We start from the raw sequence: 22,044 nt of genomic DNA, 5'->3' as shown, positions 1-22,044 counted from the left end.
GTGGTTGCGTTGAAAGGAAATGCACTCAAACAACTACTGAAAGTTGTAGTCTTTGTGGAATAATAGCATGAGGTTGCTGTAAATCCCCAAGATAAAACCTGAGTGTGGATTACTTTCATATTATTAGGCAGAGGTAGTTAGATGTGTTAGTCTGAAGTCAAGCAGGGCAGGATGGCACCTGAGAGACTAACTGGTTCCAAGAGACATAAACTTTTTAGGTGACAATGTACTTTGTCAGATGCTATGAATGGACTTGCAGAGAGCAGGGGTACTAAATATTTATAGTATCTGATGAAATAGGCTGCTATGCCTTTCTGAATGAGTTAGTCTTTAAGATGCCTATTTGCCCTTCCTATTGTTTATCTGTACTAAGTAACCCCTTGCTCTGTCTTCTGCCTCTCATATTATATTAACCTACTTTTGCCTCTCATAAGTACTAACAAGAATTGTTTCTTTATGGAACACATTTACTTTCAAAATACAAATTGAAGGACAATTGCCACTAATAATGGTAGGAACCAGTTATAAGCATGACAGCTGAAACGTTTTTTTCACCAAAGGTCAATGAATTAATAAAAAGTGAAGCTGTTTTAGGCTTCTTTTGGTAAGTGGTGAAAATATTGTTTAAAACCTGTCCATATAAAATTATCTTTTTTTCAAGTTAAAACAAGTTGGTTAAGTAGGAGACACCAGTGTGATATGATCATGCAAAGAAGTGTATGTGACCGTAGGAAGTAGCAGGCAAATATTTTTAGTAGAGATAGAAAACTAAGTGACTATAAAAGCGACTCATGAGACCTCCTCTGATTATTATATGCTCTTATGGTGCTCATATTTTTGAAAGGTGAACAGGGAAATGTGGAGCCTTTCATATGAAAGGAAACCGTTAGAGCTCTGTTTGCTTAGCTTAGCAAAATTAGTATGTAAAAGGAGATAGTTGTTCTCCATAAATAACTCAGGTTGATAAACATGAGGAAAGAAAAGCGCTATTTAAGGTAAGGGACTTTACAATAATAAATGGCTGTAAACAGGCCATGACCCAGGAGGATCGCATTGGAAGGTAATGAAGACAACAAGCTATGACTAAATTTAGGCTGAAAATAAGGTTTCTAACCATTTAGAGGAGCACGGTTCTGGAACTACTTTCCATCAGAAGCAATGGGAGCCTAAAACCTAATTAGTTCTAAGATGGAGTTGACGTGGTTGCCTGCAGTGCAGGGTCCTGGACTCTTAGCTCAGGAGGATCCTTCCATTTTTATGTTGTCCTGTTATGGCAAATGGCATCTATGTGCTGTGTTGCAAAATACTATAATTTTCATCACACTTTATTCCTTAAGTAGGGAGAGAGGGAAAACTAAAAGAATATGTCTGAGAATTATCTCTGCTGTCAATGAACACACACTGGATTGTGACTTAACATTTCTCTGTAGCAGAACTGCCAAAGCTGTCTACATCTCAGAATGGAGATAACTTTACAGGTAACATGAAACAAAGATTGTCATCACTGGGTATAAAAAATGTTTTGTTAGATTAAGTTAACCCAGAGCCTGGTGGGTGGTCTGGTTTTCACAGGTTGTGATAGATAGTGACATTTTAGAAAGAGCAGGATGATCTGAGGCTGCTTGCCTTTTGAAAAGGACAACACCGGCTAATCTCCATCTGTATCTGCAGTTCACTATAGTGGTCTATATCAATGAAGACAGGAAGATGTGCCACTATCACACTGGCGCTATGCAATGGCATATTGCTTATGGTTTAGGTCTGCTTGAAGTTGTTTACATTTAAGGGAGGTAAGTTGGGAAGTAAATTGCAGATGTAGTCTACACTACTTGAGCAATATGGGGTTGAGGTGCTTTTGTAATATTTGTTTTCTGTGCTATAAACAAATCCCCTGAATTTTCTTGATGTCACCAGTCTGATACAAGAAATAGGGGGCACACACTGAAATTACTAAGTGACAGGAGACACTGCTAACTAACAAGAGAAAGTACTTTCTTACACAATGCATAGTTAACTGATGGAATTCATTGCCACAGGAGAGGATGGAGGCAGATAAGTTCATAAAGAGGCTGGATAAACGAATTGATGATGCATCTATTCATGGCTATTGAACAGAGTGGTTGGAGATGTTTCCTTTGGGATCTCTAAACCAATAAATGGTGCATGCTAGGGAGGGAATTGAACAAGGGATAAATCAGTCCAGAGATACCCAGTTAGCATTCACTTCTGCCACTGTCAGCGACATGATACTGAGCTAGCTGGATCATTGGTCTGACCTTGTATGGCACTTCCTATGTTCTTATGATCATTTGGGGATGATGCTCGACTGTGGCATTTATACCAGTGGCTTGAATAGAAGAAGTTGCAGAGTTAAGTTGGAGGTACAGGGTGGTTGTGCATGCCTGAAGAACAGTTTCTCCTAGTGTACAGTAGAAAAAGGTGTGACTTGCTGTAATCATTAGAATTGATCAGATTGCTCTCCTTTGTGCTTCATCTTTCTTCAGGCTGGTGCACAGAGGACAGCATTACAGCTCCAGTCCTCCCCCAACCCTATTTAGCAGTTGCACACTGGTAAGGAGCAGGAGAAAGCATTCCTTCCACCTCCCAGCCTGAGAGGGTATGACAGACTGGCTTTGTTGTAATATTTCTGAGTTAAATGTGTTCACGTGCCTCACTTGCCCCAGCTAACTTGCACAGGAGAGTAAGAAGGAGTTAAGAAATATTGAAGATAGAGTTGCCTAGCCTAGAAGACATCCATCAAAAGATCACTGAATAACTCTGTGGGATCAGTGGGATTGGCAAACATCTTTGGAGGTGTTACCCACCAGGTGTCAAGGAAGGCAGAAGGAGTTAAGCCTCAAAGGATGAATAGAGCAGCCTAAATAGAAGGTCTACCTGAGAACTGCAGAAGCTGGAAAGAAAACAGCTGAGTTAACTTGGGGGTATCTGGGTTTGTGTGTGCTAGAGCTTTACAGAGAGACTGCTTAGCACTTTGTAGGGAACAAGAACTTCTTGCTGTGTGGCCTTTACCCCAAGACCTGCTTTTATTGATGACCTTTTCTGCTTGAGACTTTGGGGTGCACTTCTCCTTTTAAAAAAGTTATGTGCCTTTCTCAGAACCATTTTGGTTATAGCTGTGTTGCTTTCAGGAGCTGAATTAGAACGTAGTTTTCTGAGGCAGGATCATGGGTAACCAGGAAGGGTCAGGGCCTAGACAGCCGGAGTCTCAGACTTGGAAGGAACCAGGACTCTATCCTATTCCTGAAGTTGCGCCTGGCTGGCTTCCAACTCACAGAACCCAAATAAGACTGGATATCCCAAGCAAGCTCTCCTCTGGGAGAATCCATGTTAGAGGGACACTACTGAGAGAGGCACAACTCTACAACATCTGTGTAGGACAGAAGTGACAAAGTCATCTGGCCCATGGGTTGGATCAGGACTGATGTGATGTGCCATGTGCAGCACATATGGTGTCGGGTCCAGCCTGCACACTACATGCACCAACCCACTTGGCACGCAGTGCATGACCTACACCTAGCACTACATGCAGCACAGGGAGTCCAGCGTGTGGGCTGCATGTGGAACCCCTTTTGACCGGCCCTGTGCATTTGTTCTGACATGGCCCCATTCAGACTAGCCCCAAAGCCAACATGGAGAACCTGTCCAGTGTGTGCACTGAATGCATTCTCTGCTCTGGATCCATCCCCTGTACTGTGTGCAGTACACGTGGCTTTGGGTCCAGCCTACACGCTGCATGTAGCGCACGGGGCTGGGGCTGATGCATGTCCCATGCAACACATGGGATCAGTCCAGAGAACCTCTGAATCATATGACTCCATGGGCTGAATCATATGACTCCATGGGCCAGATCCAGCCTACAGGCTGTATGTTTGACAATGCTGGTGTTGGCAGAGGTGCTTGCTTACCTTGCTCATCTGTGTACATGGTGTCTGTGCAGCCCTGGAGGAGCTCTTAATATTTATTTTATTATTTTAGCCTGAAACTGAAAGTACTGACAGGAATAATTTCCCAATAAAAGCTTCTGATACTCTTTTTATCTTGGGATCATTCAAAAATAATTAGTTACATATCATGTCATTAGTATCAAACCTACATACTAAGCTGTATTGGGTTCAGTTGCAACTTAACATATTCATTTTATATGTGGTTTTGGAATGGACTTCTAAGAAATATCCACAATAAAATACAACAAAGCAAATGGTTGTTCTTGGTGTGAACCTTAATAGAGCTAGTACATCTGCCAAAAAAAAAAATCATGTCTTTTTCACCTCAGCATGTTCTTGAAGCCTCCTAACTACGTGCTATAGATAATATTTTCTACCTAATTATATTCTGTAAAAGCATCTACTGGTGTTTCAAGGCTGGTTGGATTCTTTTCTTAATTTAATGGTATATTTATTCTGTTTTGAATACAGTTTCTGACCTTGTGCATTAGTGTAAAACAGAAACTGAATATTGTAACATGGAAATTGTCCTTGTAATTGCAGGTAAAAGTATCACAGTGAAACCCTCATATTGTAGCAGCAGATATACTATTGACTTATCTTGGCCTATGATGCAAATTGCTCTGGGCTTCATTAAACTGTAATTAGGATTTTCAAATCAGAAGGATACTTGGTCAGATTCTGATAACATTTATGTGTGTTATTTAACATCTTACTTTACAGTTAATTCCATTGTCTTCAGTGAACATATTTATAGGTAAGATGCCATGCAGTGTAAGAGGATCAGAATCTGCCCCACTATTGTTTTGCTGTAATAATAAATAGCATTAAGTAGTGCTGTATTATGTTGGTATTAGTATTCCCTGCAGCCAGTGGTGTTATGGATCTGCTTGTAGAATAAATGCCAAAGAAGAAATAATTTCCCTGAAATAGCTATCTCCAGAATACAACACAATCAAGTAAAATCTATTCAGGTTTGCGCTGCAGATGTGTCCACAGAATGTCTTCCTCAATTTTAATAAATCCTGTTTCTCGATGGTCTCGCTGGGGGCCTGTGAAGGACTGGGGAATCCTTTCATGTTTCTCTAAACCCATGTTTACTTCATTTGTTGGGAATTTTTACACTTTGTTTCTGAAATATACACAAATACGTTTATTGATTGTATGAGTAGCGCTGCTCTTGCAATTTGAAAGGGTTTCTTGGATATCCCATTAGCCCATCTCTAAATCTGCCAACTTTATTCGGGTCCACAGAAATGTCTATCATGCAGTTCCATCCACACACAGAATCATCTACTTCATAGTTCATGCAAACACAAAAGTACAGCAGAAAAGGGTTTTGTAGGCATATTTTGCTCATATGTAAATGGAGTCATCCAGGAGGAGAATACAGTCAAGAGATGGGTGTCATTTGCAAACCCATGAACCAGAGTCAAACAACCCTGAGGTTTCAGTTTTGTAGAAGTCAGAGGCATAAGAAGCAGAGTTCGTGCCCTGGGCCATGGCACCCTGGTTAAGAACCCCTGCATTAGAGTATTAGAGGGCCTCTAGGTATCAAGATGAGAACAACAGAAATCATAGCTGAAAGCTGTATTTAATGCTATGCTTGCTTAATTACCATAGAATCCTGTCATTTTATGAATTCTTTGGCAACTAGCAAATGCCACGTGAACCCTGCATCCAAAAACATTCAATTAAATACAGTTTGCTACTATGCTTTCTCTCTCTCTTGCTCTTATCTGGCTGTCTAGAAGCCCTCTGATACTCTAGTGGGATAGTACGTATCATAGTGTTTGCTAGTTGCCATGGTAAACTTGTGTTGGAAGGGCAGACAAGCATATAAAATTGCACTCACTCTTTTTGTCAAATCTTCCCCTGAACTGAATTAAAAAAACCCAGAATCTCATGCTTTATTTTCTCTTCATTACTTTATAAACAAGACTAAAGCTAGTTTATTGTATTTTATTTTAGATCATTCAAAGGCGCAGTTGCAAGGAAATTTTCTCATGTCCCTCTGAAAACTTGACATTTCACCTGGGGCATCTTATCTCCAAAACCATAGGGTTAGATGCATAAAAATTGTCCATAATATACATATCATTCTACTGCCACATATCATTCTACTTTCTTTTAAAAGTTGGACTTTGCATACCAGAATTATTTCAGAAATTCTAGCTTATTCTCACATCTGTCCTGTGAAATAATAATAATAGGTATGCTTGAAGTGGCAAAACTACTTAGTCTATTAATAAATTGATCTATTAATCTACTAATGAAATGACTGAGGCTATAGAAGGATAAATAGGACTGAGAAAAGAACACAGGTGTTCATATTTTCTAGACTATACTGTGCAGGTTAGTGTTGTCAAACGTCCTGATGTAGAGATGATGCTGTCCTTTGGACTGCACCATACAGCATGTTTTGAAACTTTTTTGTTTTGAATTCATATTATAGTTGCATTCTGTATTTTATATATAAAACTAAATGAAACATTTTTTTCTTTGTATCTGCACAAAATACTTCCACTGATCCCAAAATAATTGTTTTGAAAATGTTATTTCATGGGATGTTTCTAAATTCTGTTGGTTTTGTTCTGATTTGGAATGAAAACAAATTTCAGAATCACAGAATTTCCCTGAAATGGAAGTTTTGGTATATCTCTAATGATGATGTTCATTGCAGTCATTTAAGCAATCTCATTCTTGGAAATTTTACCTACCAGATAGAAGCTTATACTCTATCTTGTTTGTATTGTTATGCTGAGTCTGAGCAAAACCTCTTTGAGGCTGTTTCACTTAATAGCCACCCTTCATTCAGGATAAATGTAAGACGTAGTTAAGCTGCTTTTGGAGTAAGATAGCTGAAACAATAGAAGCCAGAGCTAAAGACAGACCTGTGCAAGACTGGTCATGAAGCTTATCTACCTGGACAGAAATCTTTCACTGGGGAGCTGTATGGAAAAATGTAAAGGGCTGACTTGTGGGGTAATGCTGGGAGGACACTAAAAGATGAAGGGAGGTTTAGGGACAGAACGCTAGCTCGAGAAAGAGGCTTGGGGTATTTTAAAAAGGAAATCATTTATTGTTGTTTGATTCCTAATATGTCTATATATATTTTTTGGTTTTTGTAAACTTAGAGAACTGAGTCAGAAAGCACGTCAGTCTATCATCAGTGTCTCATTGTATTGGAAATAAGCTACAGTAACTCAAATAGTGGCTTATGTCGTTAGGTCAAAGGGGTAATAGTATCCTAGTGTTTCTGTTGGCCTCAAAATCTGATGACTTTAGAGAAGTACCCATCTGTAAAACCTGAACGTTAAAATTATTCCTAAAGGATATGCCGTAGAGTTTACTATTACTTCTGTGAAATAGAATGCTGCCATGTGGAATTTTCTTCTGTGGCTACCTTCAGACATAATGCTGCCTTTTTAGATTGGCATAATATGCTTCAAAATCCATTTATCTGAATTTTGTTTAAGTGAGAGTAAACAAGAATTTACTTTTAAAAACCACATTATAGACATTAACCAATTCATGCTGTGAGGTGTTTTAAAATTGTCTAGTATTAATGCTGTTTTAATTGCAAGAAGCATGTTGGGAAGGGAATTACAATACTTGCCGGTTGTATGAAAATAAAGATAAGAATTGATGCTTGAACAGATGGTAGTTTCGTTAACTATCTCTTTTTAAATGTAAAATGATATCAACTGTGCAGAAAAATAGAACATGTTTATCATTGAAAATTATTTAGAGTTAACACATTTCTTCTACGACAAAGAAAGACTCTTCCTAAGAAAACAGTCTATTTCAAGAAAACAGACCACTGACACAGAAATACAAAACAAATCCTTTATAGGCAAATTTCTACGGTCATAATTTCACTGCAGCTCTTGGCTTTATAATTCTGCCTTCCTTCCATGCACATTATACCCAAAGGTCCTTTACAATGTATAGTCTCATTGAAATTTATTTTTTTAACCCGGGTACTTTCAAGGTATCTTGATATCACTTTCTAATCATTGACTATAGTATTACTAAGACTTAAAGGTGGAGCTACTATTTTCAAGGGTAGCAAAATTTTTTGGATAATCTGGTGGAATTTGGGAGGGGTGGGGGGGTCCAGTCATAGGAGACCTTGTCTTTTTAGAGAAAAGCAGGAGTAGCATACATTTTTGTGAGGTTAATAAGAATTTGACACTGCAGTAGCTGTTCAGATGAACAAAATATGTGACTCTAAGCATTCCTTTTTCAGTAGGTGACCCTTTTTCATAGATTGTTGTTGGGGAGACATCATTTGGCTTAATGTTTCCCTGCATATTATAAGTTGGGCTACTTTGAACACAGGATGATAGGAAAATAGGGCTGAAAGATGCCCCACAAGGTCATTTAATTCAGCCCCCTGGTCAAGATAGGATCATTTCCCTGACTAAACCATTCCAATCACGTGTTGTCTAACCCAGGGTGCTCGATGTCTGACCCTTGGGCCAAATGTGGCCTGCACAGCCTTGGAATCTAGCCTGCAGGGTTCCCCATAGGTTAGGAAATTTGGCAGCGAGGGGAGCAGTGGCAGTTAATACAGTCACACGTTCCTACTGCCAAAATCCCCAGCCCCAAGCAGCTGGTTAGACCTAGGCCATGACTCTCCCCCTGCATGGCCATATTGGAGCCAGGCAACATCCTCTTCCACCTGCATGGCAGGGTTGGGGCCAGGCTGCACCCATTCTCCCTCCACACAGAGCCAGGCCATGTTTCCTTCCCCTGTGCTGCTGGTTTGAGGCCAGGCCACACTCCCTTCCCTTCCCACACCTGCATCCTGCACTTAGGTTGTGGCCAGGTCATGCTGCCTTCTCCCACAGGGCAGGGGCACACTTCCTTCCCCTGAAGTGCTGGCTCAGGGCTCGGTCATGGTCCCTGCCCCCCGTGGGGTCTAGCTGAGGCCCAACCAAGCCCCCTTCTACCAAATGGCTGGATTGGGGCCAGGCTGTCCATCTGGCATGCTGGCATGGCTGGATGGGGTCCCTCTGGATATGGCCTATGGAGGAATTGGACACTGCCCATCTGGCATGCTAGCCATAAAGGTTAAGCACCACTGGTCTAACCTGTTCTTAAAAACTTCCAAGAATGGAAATTCCGCAATTTCTCTAGGTAGCTGAGTCCACTGCTTGACCACCCTCATAGTTGGAAAGTTCTTCCTACTCTCCAACTTGAATTTCCTCTGAACGGAAGAACTGCCATTTACTAGGTCAGACCATAAGTCCACCTTTCGCATCATCCTATGCCACATGGACAACTGGTGCCTCCTGAATCTGTGGGGGCACCATATTGCTGATGGGGAGGGGGCTTGTCCCCCAGTGGCTGATCGCTAACCAGGGGGTGGGGTCCCCGAGCAGTGAATTGCTAACTAGGGGGATTCCCCAGCAGCCAATCACTGAGCCACTTCCAGTTTCATGGCTGGAGCTTCCAGGGGGTGCACAGCTGATCTCAGGGTGCACCCCCTACGCGTCACCAATGCTGTGCCACATGGTGGCAGAGAATTAATGCTGAAAGGGAGAGTAAACTAGGTTTTTTTCTACTGTTCCTCTCTCATTTACAACCTCCAGCATTAAAGTTCTAGGACAGGGGTTTTCAACCTTTTTGGATCAGTATACCCCTGTGTCCAGCCAGGCAAGTGGTGCCTGCATGGCAGTGTGGGATGGTGCATGGTGGCACTCCATCCCTACCCACCCATGCATACCCCCTAGGGCCTTCTCAAGTACTCCTGGGGGTACGCATACTTCCTGGTCTAGGAAGTTCTAATTCAGAGGCTGTATTCCTAACTCCCATGCTCAATACTGAATGATGCCCCATTTCCTCCAAGAATGTATCTAAAATCTGCTGCAGCTTGAGGACGTTGCTTCTAGTCCTGCTCCCTATACCCATGGCAAAAACGTTATTTCCATCTTCTTTATAATTGCTCTTCAGGTATTTGAAGACTGTTATTAAATTCCTTCTCAGAGTTCTCTTCTCCAGTATAAATAATCTTACTTTGTTCAAACTTTCCTCATAAGTCATGCTTCCCCTTTAATCATTTTTGTTGCTCTCTGTTAGACTCTTCCCAATCTGTCCTCATCTTTCGTGAAGTGTAGGGTCCAAAATGGGACACAGTGTTGCAGGGGAGGCCACACCCATGCCAAACAGACTAAAAGCATTACTTCCTTTGATTTGAAATACAGGAGTGTCAGTATGTTATTGGCCTTTTTTTTTTGCAACAAAAGCACACTGTTGGCTCATATTCGGTTTATGGTCCAGTATAACTCCAAGGTCCTTCTTCACAGTACCACAACCTAGCCAATCATTATCCAGTCTGTATATTTTTCATGCAACTATTACATCCCAAATGCAGGACTTTGCACTTGTCCTTGTTGAATTTCATCTGATTGATTTCAGACCATTTCTCTAGTCTTTCTGTATCATTCTGGACCCTGCTTCCCAGAATGTCTGCAACTCCAGCTTGGTGTCATCCACAAGCTGGCTACGTGTGCCCTCAACCCCATCATCCAAGTAGTTAATTAAGATATTAAATGATACTGGACCCAGAACAGACCCCTGAGGTTCCCCATTTGATACCTCCTCCCAATTAGACTTTGAGCCATTGATGACTACTCATTGAGCACAAGTTGAAAATCCACCTTATGGTACTGTCATTTACTCTGTATTTCCTTAGGCTGGTAATGAGACTGTCATAGGAGATGGAGTTAAAGGCTTGCTTTTGAGTCAGGGTATATTTGGCCCAGAAAGTCCAAATTTGGCATGGGTATAAGTACAGATGTTTGAAAGTGAGTCTTGTTAATATAGCAGAGAAAGTATAATTTAATATTAATGATGTATGACAACCATATCTAACTAGGCTACAATGAAGAATATGTCACTGAAATAATTGGACAAGTCACATAATTAATTAGGTATAAATTAGGCAATATTTCTTTGGAATTTTTCCAAGGAATGAAAAGATTGTGGCATCTAAAGGTATACAAGCCTTGGAAATGGGCTAGATATTTGTTTCTCCCTCTGGGATAAAATAAACTAGAGAATGATAAGAGGTCACAAAATGCAGGTGTGTTTTATCTGAGCAACTAAATATGTTCCTTCCTCTCGGAACTTGCTGTAATAAAGGAAAAAGAGCAATGCAATGAAAAGATATTTGCAGCATTGACAATTCATGTGGCTTGGGGAAAAAGTCAGTTCAAGCTACCCAGAAGCATGGGAGGGATAAAGAAGAGATAGAATGGCAAATGGGATGGGGAGGTTCCTCCAGAGGCTGTGTTGTGAGTTTGATTGGTGACAGCCAGGATATATTTTAATCAGTTCCCTTTATTCATATTGGATTGGGCTTGAAATTGAAGATCACACATAATAAACTGTCAGGACACAATTTACTCTAAAAATGGGGGGAAAATGTTTTTCTGCAATTATTTTCAACAGATTAAAGTAGTGTGTTTTGTCATTTCAGTAATGTAGACACCATGCTACAGAAATTTCAGTATGAACAGTAAGCATGCTTAATAACTGAATAGGAGATGAACCTCTAATTGACATGCCTATTACCAGTTTTCTGTTCAAGTAAAAGACAAGGAGAGATAGGACACTGAAGGGCAGAAGGATTTTTATTAAATGAATATTTCACTGAAAATACTGTCAGTACATGCTACAGTGATGGGTATGTTATAAATAAGATATAGAGAGAATAGCTCTACTTTATTTCTAGAGTAAACACTATAAAGATCCTACAGGAATGGTGCCTAGTGCTGCTGTTCTAGAAAAAAATAGCTTTCAGAATCAATCCTGTTTTATATCCATATTTCACACTACAGTTTTAATTTACTATCCTGAGTGATAAGAAAAGCATTGGTTATGGCCTCCATTAAACGTGTATCTTTTCCACATTGATAAACTCCATGCTTCCAAATAAAATCTTTAGAAGGAGATCCAGATTTGTAAAGGTATATTTTATTATACTGTAGTTAGGATAGAATCTAATATTAACAAATTGATTGAGTCATTGTAACCTCCTTTTTTAATGATCTGCAAGCATACTTAAACTCTTACAAACATATCTGCTAACATGTGGTGTTTACGAACCATTTGCCTTGACTACATCTCTGACAAATTGTTATTAACAGGATATGGTTGTTCACCTAAGACACATGATGTTATTTCTTCTCCATAAACAGATGACTAAAACTTGCGGAGTAATTAGTGCAAGAAAAATCTTAGTCCCCCCATGGGTAATGGTGTTCACACTAAGTACTCCCCAGGACCAATGCATACAGAAAGACCTTCACACTGACATTCATGAAAAAACAAATGAAGAAGCCATATTGAACAGCATGTCAGAATCCTTGTTGTTAATTCCTCTCTTCTTTTACCAGTATGTGAAATACCAAAATGTTGGTAGCTGTTTAATGAGTTGCTGTACAGTAAACATTGTGTAGCCTAACACAAAATAGAGCTGAACACAGTCACAATCAAGCTTAAAATATTCATTTTCTTTTGAGCTCACACAGTTTGAGTTGCATATAATTCAGTAATTCCTCTTATTTTGTTTTCTAGAATGACAAATCTCCAGGGCGCTCTGCAAGTCGATCAAGTAACATCTCAAAGGTAGGCGGAATATATTAACTTGTTTACTTTCATGTAGAATTCCAAGCGACTAAAGTCCCATTTTACTCCACTGTCCGCATAACCATATTCTGGCATGTTCTTTGTATATACCGGTTCTTAACATTAGGCTGCCTAATGCACTAATTGCAATATAAAGGTCATTTAAAAATACATGATTAATCTCTTTTTATCCATTGAATATCCTTTAAGAAACTCCTGTCTCAACCCATTTCACTTTGGGGGCCATGGAAGGGGCTGTCTATTTCAGATATGAATCTATGGACCCTACATTGTTCCTGTAAATTTTGTTCAGATATGGCTGAAACCCAAGTTAAAAATTGAAAGTTCATGAGAATAGATCAAAAGGTTTTGGTGCCAGAGGACATGGATGGATGTCTTATTTCTACCAATATAATCAGCATTACACTGGCACAAAATAATGCAAACTCTTAAATAGTAACTTCCCTGACTTACTGGACTAACTTTGTTGGAATAACTTCACTATGTCCAGTAGAGAATTATACTTGAAAGAATCAGAAATAAAATGCTGTTGGTATAAGTTAGATCTGCATTAGGTCAGGTTTTGTCTGTGCACATCTAACCTGAAGTATCTCTAAAGGCAAACAGGTTATTATCTCTATACCCACCAACCAGTAACAGAGTAGTATAATTGCTACCTTGGGTGTTCCTTTCTTTTTATGTGCCCTTGTGTCAAGGAATTTAGCAGAATTCACAGATTTGTGGGTTTTTTGGAACCTGACAGGCCACTTTGTGAGATCTTCTGCTACGGCCTCAAACTTGTGATCTCTGGGCTCTCAATTTCATGATGATCTCCCGAGGTCCCTTCCAGCCCTGATGTCTACGATGTCTATGAAATTGTATGCCTTGGTGCCCGTGCCATGCCACACCAGCCCCCTGCCTTAGGTGTGAGCTCTCACAAGTTAGCTACACTTCTGTCCATTCCTGATTCAGGTGCAATTTATATAAGTATGTAAATGATATAAATAACACCTGGACTTGAGAATATTTCTCCATGCTTGTAAAATCCAAATCAAAATACCAGCCACTATTTAAGCTCAAACCTGCTCCTCAAGGTTTGAACTTGGGTCCAGTTCTGAACATCATGGCCTCAGTCCTTCTCTAATGAAGCTTTACTGTGGCCTGACCCTGCCAAAACTATTTTACCCTCAGAGATGCATTTGATTTAAAGAAAAAAAAAGAGATCACAGTAGTAATTTTTAAATTATAGTTCAAAGAACTACCGGTTAAAACGCTCATCTCTGCTATTTCATAACAACAAAAGAAAAGGCTTTGAGTAGTCCATGGTACTGCTATTAAGTAGTCTTCTGTGTATAATTCACTTCAATGAGCATTCAATTACAGTTTTACAAGAAAGAATACAGCAAGGAGTGTGTTGCATTCCATGGCATAAGTATTCTTACCTGTTTTTACCCAGTAGGAGCAGAATGGGGTGAACATCATATTATATCAGAGTTAGTACAATAATGGCATCCAAAAGAATTTTCACCTGCCTGTGCTTCCTATGTGAAGGACCTATTAAATATTAGAGTTGACCTTGATCTCATTTACTGTAATGCATTTCTGAAGGAGCTCAAGTCATTTTATTGGATTTCCTCTTGATTTACACTGATGAAATGAGATCAAAAGCTGACTGTATCTGAAAGCAGTAATCATCCAATGTGCAGTTATAGGTATCAGTTTTAAAAGACAGTGTGATGATGTTATATACCACTTTTCATCTTATTCCATGGCACCTTTCTTACCATGGTTTTAACTGTCATATGACCGGGGAAAATCATAAACCAAAACTGACAGTATAATGACTTCAAGTCATGAGAGACAAGTCAGTAAAATTCAGAAAATTCAAGTCCGAGCCTTGCACTTCAGCCTTAACTGAGTCTGCTATGACTTTCTACTTCATGTAGTGGTAAGAAATAAGGACAACAGTTGCAATTATGGTGGGGCAAGGGAGTTGTAAAGCTTAACCAGTGCCTCTAAAATGCTTTGAGATGCTCTAGTGAAAGGTACTAAATGCACTAAAACATTTGTAATTATAAGAGTAAGGGCAGGTAACTCACATGATAGAAAGTGAGACTATATTCATTCTCACTGAGGGGCAGATCCAGAGTCAGTGTAGTGGCATAGTTGCATTTGCACCCCTTTGGGCCAGGGGCCTTTTTTAAATCCCCAAAGGAAGTAAGAATTCCCCTTCTCCCATCCCTTCCATACTCAGTGGCACCTCCATTACCTTTCCATTCCCCCACTCTCTTCCACTCTTGCCTGCTGTTGCCCCTACCCCAGCTGAGCCTAGCTGGAGCAGGGCAGGAGCAGCTCTGGGGCTTTACTGAGGTGCTGCTGAGCACAGAGGGTGAGGGGATGCCAAGAGTGGGGGGCAGGATTCTTACTTGATAAGGGCACTTGCAAAAAGTCCCCAGCTGCAGCTCCTGTGTTGTGGTCTGACTCTCCTGGTGAGGGGGAAGAAGGATTACAACAGGGATACCATCACTCCTGTAGTCTCAGTTGCTGTTCCTGCCCTCCCCACCTTTACAAAATCTTTGATCCACTCATGTTTCCACTCATCCCTCACTTCTCATAGCATACAACACGATGTGTGTCAGTGTGTGCTTTGTTTTTAGTTTTGATCAAAATCTCAGTGTTATTTAACCAGTGGTATACATGTGAATTTTAATTGCATCATTATAGCTGGACCCAAACTGGTTCCCCACTTACAAAGCCTCCTGAATATTGGGGAAATACAGATTCACACTTCATTGTAATTTATCTCTATAACATGCTGGAACAAAATGTAAAATTTTAATATCTCTAGGCCTGGGAGCATCCAGGGATTGTGGCTCAGTCCGTCTCTAATTGTGATTCCTGTTAATTAAAAGGACTGTAAACCTATGTAAATTCACTGCACTTATTTTCTGTTATTCTAACAATGTCAATGAGCAACAGTTACTTTTAAAGTGTGACAAAGCCCCGGACCAGCATAAGAGGGTCAAATGCAATCAATGAGGGATTGTCGAAATATATTTAATGTGCTTTAAAGCATCACATCCCAGCTTCTAACATTTCTCTCAATGTGACCTCTGTGGAGATGAGTTGTAGATGCTCTTTAGAAATTGTGCACACAGCTTACAAATGGGCTGTTGCAGTGAAAAATTATCCAGACATGCCCTTTCTTATTCTGTCACCAGCTTATATGTGGAATTATATTATTCTATTTGACCACTTACCTTATGTATTTCACTAAACAGGACTTTTATATGTTGGAATGTACTTGACAGGGTACCCAGTGTTTCAAGTAAATTCTCTATTGTCAAGAATTTGCCTATTTATAATCCAAAAAAAAGCTTAATTTATAAATACATTGCTAGCATTACACAAAATCCACAACAAGAATTTTCATACTGAACTATTTTAATCAAACCAGACCTCAGAAGTTGTAGTGATCTTTTAATACATACTTTTAATACATAATATGTGTTTGTGACAATTTTTGATTATACAGATTATAGATATATTTAAAGAAAAAACAGAGACAGCAATTAATAAGTAGCTAACCATAGTTACTGGGAGGAAATGCATGTAACTATCAGCATAGTGCCAAGTTTTGTACATGTCCATACATACTATTTATAGAAATTGAAACAGCATAAAATGCATCTTAAAATTTATGTAGATTTATAGGGTGGAGACACAGCATCAGCTGCATCTGGGTAAGTGTGCTGGAGGGGAAATAGCAGTTGTCCAAAATATTTTGGTCATCTACCCGCTTTCTTTCCCTCTTGATTTTTTTTCTAAAATTTGCAAAGAATTAGTAGCACCCTGGACATAGCCAGTTATTTTGTTGAAAACTTCTAGAGTAATCTTGCATTATCCAGTGTACCCAGGGACAGCAACAAATTAACACCACCATTAAAGTCAGTTCATTTTTAGTATCTCCATTTTTTAGCACACCTACATTTCAAACTCTCCCTCCTTATTTGGTGTCCTTTCTGATGGAAAGGATCACCGTTTAAAAATTTGCTTCTATTACTCCAAAGGCTTAACTAAACAAACTATGCCTGAGATTCCATTTTTGCAAAAGGTCTGTTGAAAATCAGGTAGAGGATATTCCAAACATGACACTAATATTCTTAATCTGCAGTGATCTCTCACAGTTCCTATCTCTGTCTCTACAGTATTGCTGTCTGGCAGTCAGCCATGGTTGGTTCTGTATGAAAATCCATCTAAGTTAGCTCACTTGCTTCAAACTGTAAATCATTAAAGTTGCTGTGGGATGCTAAGAATAACGACTCCTAAGTCTTAACAATTTCTCCAACCAGGGTCAATTAGTAAAATGGATCAGTATTTGGTTCTGTAGCATATGTGAAGGAGATTTAGGAACACTCTAGATTTTTCTATATATTGTCAGAATTACTAAATATTTACTGCTACCAGCCACCTGCATGAATAAAAAGCTTAAGTTAAACATGCTTTTTTGTCCCCTGTCATCTGGTATAGGAGGGAAGGGAACTCCTTGTAAATCACCTATGCAATGTGACTCAACTCATCCTGCCTCACTGAAATTTGTTTCAGTGCACTACTTGTATTTGTCTGAAGAAATGTATCTCATTTTGACTTCAGACATTTGTTGTTTGAATATGGAAGATTTCATGAAGTTATTCAGAGGAAGCACAAACTGAAGCTACCTGACTCCCCTTTCAAGTAATGCCCAGGTTCAGGCAAAGGATTACACATCATCTAATGGATATACTTACTGGACAATTGCCCATTTTAATTTTGAGCACATCTGTTAGTGTTGCAGGGTTTGACATCTAAATTCAACTAGATAACAGGTTAAGGTCATGAATAGAAGTTTGCAAAATATTTCAGGGGAAGAGGATAGAAAATACTCTTAACTGTGGCTTTATTCATCATGTTTTGAATGCAAAACTTTGCCTAATTACAAGAAGTATTTGCCCAATTATGTGCTTTTTTCATTGTAATATGTCACTATTATAAATGAAAATAGACTCTTTTTCAGAATAAATGGACATATGTTCTATAGAAAGTGGCCTAGTAAGGAAGTCTACCTTGGAGAGACATGACAAGATTCATATTTTTGCATGTAAAAAAGGTTGTTTCATTTATTTTTCACTGAAAGATAAAATTAAGGAATACAAAATAACCAGAAAATGCATTGGAAGCAGTAAGATGAAAAAATTGTTAAAAAAGAAAGTCATCATTCTACCAAAGCTTTAATCAAGATTTCTCTCTAATGAAATTGCATCATCCTCTTTCCCATGACATGCTTCAAATCAATATAAACTCTTCTATAAACATCAAAAACTCTTCTCTAATTGTGACTTTCTGTTTGTTTTACTTACAAAATAAAGGCAACTTAATTTTTTTAGTTCTATAGATCCTGGTTTATTTACAATAACTGCACTTGGGACAAAATAACTTCATATACAAATAGAGATTGGGGAATGATTGGCTCGGCTGTGGTGCTACAGAGAAGGGCCTTAGGGTTACAGTGAACTGAACGTGAGCCAGCAATGTGCTCTTATTGCAAAAAAACAAAAGAAAAAAATACAACATATGGGTTGTATTAACAAGAGTTTCTCTTGCAAAACAAGGAAAGTGTTTCTTCTGCTCTATTCAGCACTGGTGAGGTCTGCAGTACCGTGTCCGGTTTTGAGCCCCACACTTCAAGAAAAATGTGGACAGATTGGAAAGAGTTTAGCAGAGAGCAAGAAAAATTATTAGAGGCTTAAGTAGCATAGCTTAAAGGGAAAGGCTGAAAGAACCAGGATTATTTAGTTGGAAGAAGAGAAGACTGAGTGAGGATTTAAAAACAGTCTTGAAATACCTGAAAAGCAATTATAAAGAGGAGAGAAAACTTTATTTTCTGTGCATGTGTTTAGGGGACAGGACTAAACCATGGCCTTAAGCTGCAGCGGAGGAAATTTAGGTTTGAGAGTAGGAAGAACCTTCTGATTATGAGAGTAATTAAGTATTGGAAAAGGCTGTGGAATCTCCATCCCTGGAAATCATCAAGAGCAGGTTAGACAGATGCTTGACTGGGATGGTTTAGTCAGGGAAGCGATCCTGCTTTGAGCACAGAGCTGGACTAGATGACCTCCTGAGATCCCTTTCAGCCCTATTTTCCTATGATCCCCTGACTTGCAAATTGTTTTTCCATCTCTCTCTGGTCTACACTACAACATTTTGCTAGGGAAAAAGTTGACTTTTGTTTGCTTGCATCTACACCCAAAATTGATTCATGCCACCAAATTTGGTTGCAAAAATTACCCCACCTCCCTGAGTAACACAGATCTACTGATGCACTTCCACAGGCAAAGTACCACTGGGAATGCTGGATTACTTGTAATAATCCAAAGCTGTGCTCTACTAGCTATCACTATTTTTCATGGACAGGTAAAACTCCCTGTCCCCTTTCCCTTTCCCCTTACTCCAATAGTCAGTATAATTTCTACCTTCCACCCCCAGCTCTGAAAAAGCTTACAATGCTTTTGATCTTTTTAAGCACCGCTATTGTTGTATCTTTGCAACCAGGTGGGCTGTACAAAGGTAGAGCTCTGTCTCTCTCTCCTGCCACTGCTATGATGAGGAAAGAGTCAAGGTCTCTAATTATGGTAAGAGAAGATGGCACAAGCCCAACTGTGGGTTCATCTCAAGGATAAAGATGTTTGTGTGGATACTGCAAATGGCACATGAGGAACAGAGGTGGTACTGGACGATGGCAAAGGAGCTATAATAATTGTACCAGAAGGCTGGGGAGGCCAGCAGAAAATCTGTGGTCATCCTCCTGTGTGTCACTTTTGTGATGACCTCCAATTTCACATTTGGTGAGGACCCTGCCATTGCTATAAATATGACAATGGATACCTGTGAAATTCAGAATAAGGAGCCTCAACAGTGTCCAGTGAGAGTAAGCTCCTTGGGGAAGTACAGACTCCTCATAGGGCCAGAAGTATTTTTAGCGTCAGATGGCCCCTATCCAGACCCGCATAAGCCAAGAGGTGAAACCTGGAAAGAGAAAACAGCTCAGGTAATTTTTTTAATGCAGAGCTTTATTATTTTATTTTGTGTGAAGGGCCTGAAAACTGCCCCCCTCCTGTCACTCCCATCCCTTTCAAAATAATGACTGCTTATGAAGTGAAAAAAACAAGGGAATGAATTTTCAAAATGTGTATGACATAAAAAATAAGAATATGTTAGAATCATTTAGTAGTAGTCATGTTTTGGCAGCTAGAGTTCCTGCTCTCACAAAATACTAACATAGTAAAAAATGAACACATTGTAAGCATTACTAGAAATGCACTGAAACCAGGACCCGAGCATGACAATAAAATAACTATAGGAAATCTAAAAATTCAGTAACTAGCCAAAGAGTCTGATTTTAAAGAGTACAGTTGTAAAGCAAACATGCAAAGGAAACATTGGAAAAGACAATGCTTTTGGTTTTTAAGTCCAATCAACCAAGCTGAAAATGAATCACTCTCCTGCTGCGCTTGGATAGAGGTAGAGAAAAGATGCAGAGACCTTGCTATTGGCTCAGCAGGATTCACTTTTCTTTGGCTTGTGATGCTAGGCAGCGGCATAAACCTTCTTGTGGAGGCCTTCTGTTTATCCAAACACAAATGCCCTTTCTGGCCTCGGCAACAATCTTAATGGCGAAGTTTTCCAGAATATATCGTCTGAACTTTTCCTAGACATTTCTAAAAAGAGTAGTATTGTTTCTTTCCCCTTTGTACACCTACCCTTATCACTTCCATAACTGGTGCTGTGGTCACTATCACTATGAACGGCCTGGCACCACGCTGGCCAGAACAATCTCAAGCTGCTTCAAGCAGCTGCTTTCTCTGTCTTTTTATTGCCCTTAGCAGTGATATTTCAGCCACATGTCACAGTGAGCTTAACAGTACTGCTGGCAGCCCAACACCTAAATCTCAGGATACCAAGCAGCCCACGCAACCATGCTCTAACGTATTGTAGGTACAGGTTTGTATCAGCATGCCATGTTATGGCTGGTGCCAACACTGAGTCCTGGAGGAAGTCTGAGACCCTCTGCCTATTTTTAGAAAGTTCTTTTTTAGAAAAAAAGTTAGGGAGGTATAATACTTATCTTTTCCTTTTTTCCAAACTTGCCAATCTAACAGTGTTTCTGCCTATATTCAGAGATCAGTCAGAAGAATAGGCATAGGAGGGATCACATGCTTGACACAAGACAGACAATAGAAGGTCATCGTGAAATGCACCCAGATGTTTTTTAGCTACTCTTGGAACAATTAACATGGTTGCAAAATACCTGAAGACCCCTGTCCTCTAACAGCCTTTGATTACATGGACAATTTAGCATTTAGCGGACCATAACTTCTCCCAAACATTAGCACTGTCTGAAGCTTTATCCTGTGCACTAATGAAAAACAAAAAGTATAATAACTGTCCACACATTTGCCTGTGATTAATATGGAATTGGGCATCAATCAGCTGTAGTTAGCCATTTTAATAAGCATAATTAAGGGTTCATAAATGCCATTAAGCCTCAAAGCCTAATGTTGGTTAAGTATGTTCACTTTTTATTACCTTTTAATGCAATTTTAGTCTTAAAAATATATATAATGTATGTACACCTATTATGCCTAAAAAAAATAGAAGAGTCACAGGCTAATTGCCACCCCTAACTTTTCATTTATATTCAAGCCAAGAATACAAACACATTCACAAAAGCAGCACAGGAGGACTCTCTTGGCAGACTCTTAAAAGGATCCTTTAAGTCCTTCTTTAAGAGAAACTAAGGTGATGGACTCTTTTAGTTGCTCTTGTATTTGGCCATTCAAAATCAGCAAACATATTTTGCTCTCCATACCTCCATCCTACTGATTATAGATTTTGCCCTTTGCTTCACAAAATATTGCATAAAGCACAACAGACAGGAGGCACAGCAATAATACTTGCCTTGCAGAGACCTAGCCTTGTCATGAGTTATTGACAGTGCTGTTTCAATCTACCAAGTGCATTTTTTGCACTATTACTTGCCTTCACAGACACAAAATTGAATCAATCCTTTCTGGTTTCCCTGCACTAAAGCACTATAGAAGAGGAAGAGGGATATCCACACAACTCCAGGAACGTGGCCTTCCTCATCTGAAATTTCTGTTCCTGCTGCTGATCATCCTAGGTCTGTTTCATAATGGGGCCGTGCCTTTCTTTGCTTCTTGGACTATTCTACCATGTTTGGAATAGTCAGAAAATACATGCAGGATTTTGATTTTTATGCACTGTCTGCATCATAGCTTTCTCTCATGTGTGGATGACCTCTACCTGACTCAAGAAGTCTATGGGCCAATGAGAGGCAAAGCGCTACTCAACCTGGTACTGGCTACGGGGGGATGACCTAATC

The 22,044-nt window shown here is 39.5% G+C and overlaps 1 protein-coding gene across 4 annotated transcripts in view; it reads left to right on the top strand.

Annotated features, from left to right (window-relative positions):
* MARCH1 (membrane associated ring-CH-type finger 1) overlaps window positions 1-22,044 on the top strand; it is a 434,512-nt gene that overhangs the window by 344,250 nt on the left and 68,218 nt on the right. For all 4 annotated transcript variants that reach the window (XM_019534571.1, XM_019534573.1, XM_019534575.1 and 1 more), the window contains one exon: window positions 12,555-12,605. In XM_019534571.1, coding sequence (XP_019390116.1) covers window positions 12,555-12,605 — 51 coding nt within the window. The remainder of the gene's footprint in view (window positions 1-12,554; window positions 12,606-22,044) is intronic.

This window comes from Crocodylus porosus, unplaced genomic scaffold, assembly GCF_001723895.1.
Source record: "Crocodylus porosus isolate Cpor-Errol unplaced genomic scaffold, CroPor_comp1, whole genome shotgun sequence".
NCBI classification, from domain to species: Eukaryota; Metazoa; Chordata; order Crocodylia; family Crocodylidae; genus Crocodylus; species Crocodylus porosus.
This window is presented reverse-complemented; position numbering and strand designations above follow the sequence as displayed.